Source organism: Dendropsophus ebraccatus, chromosome 12 (genome assembly GCF_027789765.1).
Source record: "Dendropsophus ebraccatus isolate aDenEbr1 chromosome 12, aDenEbr1.pat, whole genome shotgun sequence".
Taxonomy (NCBI): Eukaryota; Metazoa; Chordata; class Amphibia; order Anura; family Hylidae; genus Dendropsophus; species Dendropsophus ebraccatus.
Window position 1 is genome coordinate 23902136 of NC_091465.1, and position 7088 is coordinate 23909223.

Here is a 7088-nt window from a genome sequence, read left to right on the forward strand (position 1 = left end):
GAACTAATGATCATCCGACCACCAACCAAACACTCATAGGGACAGTTTGACTTGTCAAAAAAGTCAGCTGCACAGCTCTTTATGTAATAGGGGAAGACGCGGCCCACAATACAAGGCTGTGTAATAGACTCTGTATCAGTATTCATTTATACAGCAGCTCTGACAATCTATTAGGACCCTAGGTGTTCAGCTTCCTTGCAGCAGCACCACCACAGGGGAAATCAATTATACAGTGGTGCAGCTGCATCCCCTTCTTCCCCCTTGCCTATGCCATCTACAAACAGTTTTACATACACAAGCTATTTTGGTGACTGAAGAGTCTCCTGAACACATGCACGAAGTCTGGTGGCAAGGAAAGGAGAAATACAGGTAGCAGGAAAATGAGAGATAAAAGTATATTATACAGCTTTATATAGTCACACATACTTCTCTCCTATTACACTTAACGATTATCGGCCTTACTTGGCCGATTATCAACCGTTCAGGCCGTGTTATAAGGACATGCACAATGTCGGCTGAAAGTGGTCTTTCAACATGTTGAGAGATCCTGTTTTGTGCAGCGGTGGTCTGCTGTGTGTCACTCCGTGTAATAGCCGCTGACTTCAATGGGCCACCCAAACGATATTAGGATCATTCGGGCAGCCCCTCCTGCTGCTCCCTGTCTTTTCGTTTAATAGCACAGGCAGCGAATGGGGAATAATACGGCCTTATGGTGTGTTTACGCAGACAGATTTATCTGACAGATTTTTGAAGCCAAAGCCAGGAACAGACTATAAACAGGGAACATGTCATAAAGGAAAGACTGAGGTTTTTCCTCTTTTCAAATCCATTCCTGGCTTTGGCTTCCAAAATCTGCCAGATAAATCTGTCTGTGTAAATGCACCCTTAACACGCACTTTAATTGTAGCTCTTTACCTGTACATGCGGCTGATAAGATCCCAGCAGTTGCTGCAGACCCCTCATCAACCTGCTTGATCCAAATGGAAAATTTGGGGTTGAAAACCAGCTGATCGGCTACAAACAAACACAGACAAGTTCATGTCATGCATTAGGAGCCCTAACCTTTGTACAGGTAGCACCAACAATTTGCTGTCTTCTAACCTTCAGAAACAGCGCCACCTCTCTTCAAATGTTGTGTTTGGTATTGCAACTCAGGCGTGGCACTGATTTTGGAAGAAAGCAAATACTGCTTTCTACTCACTGAAAAATAGCTGCCTCCACAGTACAAGGACAATATGGAAGGTGTCAGATTGAGGATGTTCCCTTTCCATAGCACATAATATTAATAATAAAACAAATCACCTTCTGAGGGGAGATCAGCATTACTGGGACTATGCTTCTGATCTCCTGTCTGGTCTCCACCAGGCTTTCCTTCTTCATTATTAAGCACATCAGACATCTCAGCTGGAAATCCTGGAATAAAAACATTTATTAGGATGCTAAATGACATGCCCTCGGCCCTCGTCTCTTTTTATCAGCTCAGGTGACAATACAAGGAGTGGTGAGTCAATACAAAGTCGTGCCCCATTCTGAAGATCATGGGGAGTCCCAGTGGTCGGACCCCAAGATCCGACACAGGATAGGCAATAAGTTAGTTTAAATTAGAATTCCACTTTAATAAGCAATTTTGTACCATTTTGTGTCTACTGATCAAATGAAGGCCTATGTGTCTCCATGGTAACAGACAACATACAAACCCAATGTAGTCAGAGCCTAAATTAGTAAATTCTTCCATGCGTCCTCTACTTCTTGATACCTTACCCACTGTATATTAGGAAGATGTAGGGGACTGATAGGTGGTAATATAAGTTTATGATCGCATTTAAATGTAGTTTGTCTCTAGTCTGTTACCATGGAAACACATAGGCCTGCATACAAGCTGTATCAAAAAAAGCACATCTATAAGATCATCTATCCTCCAGCCTGTGGCCCTCCAACTGCTACTAAGCAACATCTTCTGGTTTGCCCTGACAGCCATGATGGGAGTTGTAGTTTGGCAAGAACTGGAGAGTTGGGAATTACTGATCTTCAATAAAACATCTTCTAAAATGGCTTCTACAGCAAGTCATGACAATGGTGACATACCTAACTCTGACTTAGGAGTCTTATATCCACCATCCTCAGCACGGACTTCTTCATCGTGCTTGATCCTGAATACAATGTCGGGGCTGAGGACTGAAGCACCTGGTATAGCATCAAGAAAAGAGTTACCATATTTATGGTGTTCTGTATCCATGTATGGTCCACCCCACATTATTCTCCTTTTCAAAAACAGCACCACCCCTGTCTTCAGGTTGTGTGTGGTATTACAGCTCCATGCACTTCAACAGGACTGAGCTGCAATACCACACACAAACTAAGGACAAGAGTGGTACTGTTTTTAGAAAAAGTTATGTAATGTAAGAAGATGGCAGGATAGGTAAGGTGCACTACGAACATTACATGTCCCTTATACTAGCTGATTTGTATATACAGCAATACTGTGCGTCAATGAAGAAGAGTGACTTCTTACTGGCAGAAGGGAAACAAAGGCCTTTCTTGTCCTCCTCCGAGATGCTGATACATGGCTCATGATCTCGCCTAACCCTACAAAGCACGTCAGGATGGAGAATGGAGTAGCCTGTGAATGAGAAGAGACAGTGAGATTGCTCCACTAAGAGACATGTCATGACCCCACACAATTTTGGGGAGCGGCAGTAAACATACTCGACCAGACCAGAGCTTTGGAAGCCCGCTTATCTGGAACCAATATACCTTCCGTATCAATGCCTCATCTACTAGCTATAAGAGAAACAGATTGGCTGGTCTCCCTGAGATCAGCAAACGATAACACTGCCGGCTGCTAGTGAAAGCGCTCAATGCAGTGAAATCCTAGGTGCATTGCCCCCTGGGAAACATGAACCCCGAAACAGCTGTGTGTGGATGGATACCTGGCCTTGGTTTTTCTCTTGTCATAACATTGACTTATAGGGCCACTTAATATGGTGGTTTCCCTACAGGAGCCATCCCTTGGCTGGGTCCTTCCCAAGGGATATCTGCTAGTCCTGTGTTTTGAGACTCTTCGATGAGGCTCCACAAACTCATCTACTAGCTACCATCAGGGGATAAGAACCTACCCTAGTCATGTGATGGACACACAAGGCATGACTCTGTGAAATATACTGGGTCTATAACGCAGCCTGCACCTATGTGTCCATCACATGACCAGGACAGGTTATCTCATATATGTAGGTGACAATTCAGACATTCCCATCTACTCCACATCCCGGTTACCTAAGGAGAGTAATGCCGTGTGGATGTCTCTCATCACATTGCTGTACAGTTCCTTCTGCCAGGAATCTAGCCGGCTCCATTCCTCCTCTGAGAAGTACACCACCACCTCCTTAAACCTCACAGAGGTCTGAACAACGGAGACAAAGCAAAAACATAGAAGCTATAACTACGACATACTAGAAGCCATAGGACAATGTATAGACCTGGACAATGTATAGGCCCGGACAATGTATAGGCCCTGACAATGTATAGGCCCGGACAATGTATAGGCCCGGACAATGTATAGGCCCGGACAATGTATAGGCCCGGACAATGTATAGGCCCGGACAATGTATAGGCCCGGACAATGTATAGGCCCGGACAATGTATAGGCCCGGACAATGTATAGGCCCGGACAATGTATAGGCCCGGACAATGTATAGGCCCGGACAATGTATAGGCCCGGACAATGTATAGGCCCGGACAATGTATAGGCCCGGACAATGTATAGGCCCGGACAATGTATAGGCCCGGACAATGTATAGGCCCGGACAATGTATAGGCCCGGACAATGTATAGGCCCGGACAATGTATAGGCCCGGACAATGTATAGGCCCGGACAATGTATAGGCCCGGACAATGTATAGGCCCGGACAATGTATAGGCCCGGACAATGTATAGGCCCGAACAATGTATAGGCCCGGACAATGTGTAGGCCCGGACAATGTATAGGCCCTGACAATGTATAGGCCCGGACAATGTATAGGCCCGGACAATGTATAGGCCCGGACAATGTATAGGCCCTGACAATGTATAGGCCCGGACAATGTATAGGCCCGGACAATGTATAGGCCCGGACAATGTATAGGCCCGGACAATGTATAGGCCCGGACAATGTATAGGCCCGGACAATGTGTAGGCCCGGACAATGTATAGGCCCGGACAATGTATAGGCCCGGACAATGTATAGGCCCGGACAATGTATAGGCCCGGACAATGTATAGGCCCGGACAATGTATAGGCCCGAACAATGTGTAGGCCCGGACAATGTGTAGGCCCGGACAATGTGTAGGCCCGGACAATGTATAGGCCCGGACAATGTATAGGCCCGGACAATGTATAGGCCCGGACAATGTATAGGCCCGGACAATGTATAGGCCCGGACAATGTATAGGCCCGGACAATCCGTAGCCCACTGAAGTCAGCGGTGGACTGCTGCCGCAGAGCCTATTACACAGAGTGGCGAGCAGCAGATCGTCGCTGACATGATCATTGCGTTGCATTTTGTTGAAAGACCACAAAGTCAACATGCACATTGTGCATGTTGGCTGATAGTAATCTTTTAACATGCACCCTTACACCAAACGACTATCGGACAAAACAGTAAATGGCCAAGTGCGGTCGATAATCGCTCTGTGTTATAGGGCCCTTAAAGGAGACCTGGCACCTGGGGCAGTGCCTGAGCCAGAGCTCTGGATACTTACCCCCTCCTGCAAGTCCTGCCCCAAGAAGATGGTCCTGCCGCAGAGAAATCGCAGCCCAACGGACTGCACGCGCGATATTTAAATGACCAGATATGTCCATGCGGTCCATCGGGTGGCGATTTCTCTGCGGCAGGACCGGCTTCTGGAGCGGGACTTGCAGGAGGGGGAAAGTATCCGGGGGTCTACTGGGGGGTTGGGTGGGCTCTGCCCCGGGTGCCTGGGTGAAAGGTCTCCCTTAAAGCAGAAGTCTGGCGAAAATTTTTAATAAAGTATTGTATTGCCTCAAAAGTTATACAAATTCCCAATATACACTTATTACAGGAAATGCTTATAAAGTGCTTTTTCCCTGCACTTACTACTACATCAAGGCTTCACTTCTGGGATAAAATGGTGATGTCACTTCCTGGATAACATGGTGATGTCACTTCCTGGATAACATGGTGATGTCACTTCCTGGATAACATGGTGATGTCACTTCCTGGATAACATGGTGATGTCACTTCCTGGATAACATGGTGATGTCACTTCCTGGATAACATGGTGATGTCACGACCTGACTCCCAGAGCTGTGTTGGCTGTGGCTGCTGGAGAGGATGGTGGCAGGGGGACACTGAGGGACACAGGGCACTGGAGGGACACTGAGCATCCCTCTGCCATCATCCTCTCCAGCAGCCACAGCCCGCACAGCTCTGGGAGTCGGGTTGTGACATCACCATGTTATCCAGGAAGTGACATCACCATGTTATCCAGGAAGTGACATCACCATGTTATCTAGGAAGTGACATCACCATGTTATCCAGGAAGTGAAGCCTTGATGCAGTAGTAAGTGCAGGGAAAAAAGCACTTTATAAGCATTTCCCGTAATAAGTGTATATTGGGGATTTGTATAACTTTTGGGGGGTAATATAATACTTTAATAAAAAATTTCTCCTTTAAGCTTAGGCCTGTTACTTGACACACCTTTCCTTGGTAGAATATTTTCTTGCTATATATTGAGAATTCTATAAAACAGAATAGAAATTCCCTGGACTGGAATAAGATACATGATGGTTACTAACCAGGGAGCCAGGAGCCGAGTGCACTGGGGGAAAATTCATCCCTCTTTCGGCCTAAAGAAGAAATAAAGGAATTATTACTAATATAAATATGAATAATTAAACAAATGTGGCAATTACATATATACATTGTATTATATTATTCTCCTGCTTTGATAATATTACAATTGTGGAGCTGCAGATCAGCGGGAGTCTGAAAACCAGTCAAACCTTCAATATATCTCTTGCATAATAAGATTAGAAAAAAATGGTTGATTTCTTCTAAAAACAGCGCCACCCCTGTCCACAGTTTGTGTGTGGTATTGCATGTCAGAGGAGCGGAGCTTCATAGGAGTGATACTTTTGAATCCCAGAGTACTGAGGCTTAAAAAAAGAACAACCACTTTCTTCCAGAAACAGCGCCACCCCTGTCCCTAGGTTGTGTGTGGTATTGCAATTCAACTCCATTCACTTTAACGGAGCTGAGCTGCAAAACCCCCACACCCAGAGGACAGGAAAGGTGCTGTTTCTGGAAGAAAGCGGCCCCCTTTAAATACAATATTCTGCAAAACACATCTACATAATGCAATAAAGTTGTTCCCCAACCTGCGGCCCTACAATTCCCAGCATGTCCGAACATCTTTTATCTGACAGGGCATGATGGGAGTTGTAGTTGAGCCTAAACAGACATGGCTCAACATTTCTCAACTTTTTATGTTAAAGTGATGTTTACACTTAAAGGGTTTTGGTGCACAGTGTGTGCCAGGGTCCTCTAGTTTACAGAGCTGAGTTCTCTGGTGCAGCAGATGAGACTGTGATCCCCTTTAAGCCCTTTAACCCCCCTTAGATGCAACCTGTTCACCTCTGCAGAAGCTCAGGGCCTGCAGATCATTCCACCTCAGCAGTCTAAACACATTGCAGGGCCATATGTGCATCCGGATCGTCCTGGTACCTGCAGAAGAGCAGCCAAGGACACCCCTGCCCATAACAACCCCAAATCTATGGACCCCTCCAATAGAAGTGATAGCAACCCTAATGTCCCACTCACCCCTTCCTCTGTGCAGCTGTTATCTGATACCTGCCGGCCCAGAGGCTCCAGCTGTCAAGGGCCGCCCCGTCCCGGGAATACTGCCTGTCACCGCAGAGGACTACGGTAAAACAAAAGGCAGACACGGAGAAGACTACAAGTCCCGGCGCGCCGCGCGCTTCAAAGCGTGAAAACTTTATTGTGCGCGAACAACAGGTTGATCAGGATAAGAGAAGGGGGCCAAGCTGGGGCGGCGCTGCGGGGGATTCTGGGTAGGCAGCTGTCAGCTAC

General features: G+C 46.5%; 1 protein-coding gene across 4 annotated transcripts in view; it reads right to left on the minus strand.

Moving 5' to 3' along the window:
- LOC138770025 (zinc finger protein 679-like) overlaps window positions 1–7088 on the minus strand; it is a 52803-nt gene that overhangs the window by 1842 nt on the left and 43873 nt on the right. The window contains exons 1-7 of one of the 4 annotated variants that reach the window (XM_069948890.1): window positions 6849–6956; window positions 5795–5845; window positions 3274–3400; window positions 2513–2620; window positions 2086–2184; window positions 1303–1413; window positions 916–1014 (exon numbers count right to left, since the gene is read on the minus strand). In XM_069948890.1, coding sequence (XP_069804991.1) covers window positions 916–1014; window positions 1303–1413; window positions 2086–2184; window positions 2513–2620; window positions 3274–3400; window positions 5795–5833 — 583 coding nt within the window. In that variant the 5' untranslated portion in view covers window positions 5834–5845; window positions 6849–6956. Of the gene's footprint in view, window positions 1–915; window positions 1015–1302; window positions 1414–2085; window positions 2185–2512; window positions 2621–3273; window positions 3401–5794; window positions 5846–6818; window positions 6959–7088 lie in introns of those variants that run through there. The other 3 variants (XM_069948889.1, XM_069948891.1, XM_069948892.1) reach the window with 3 other exon arrangements.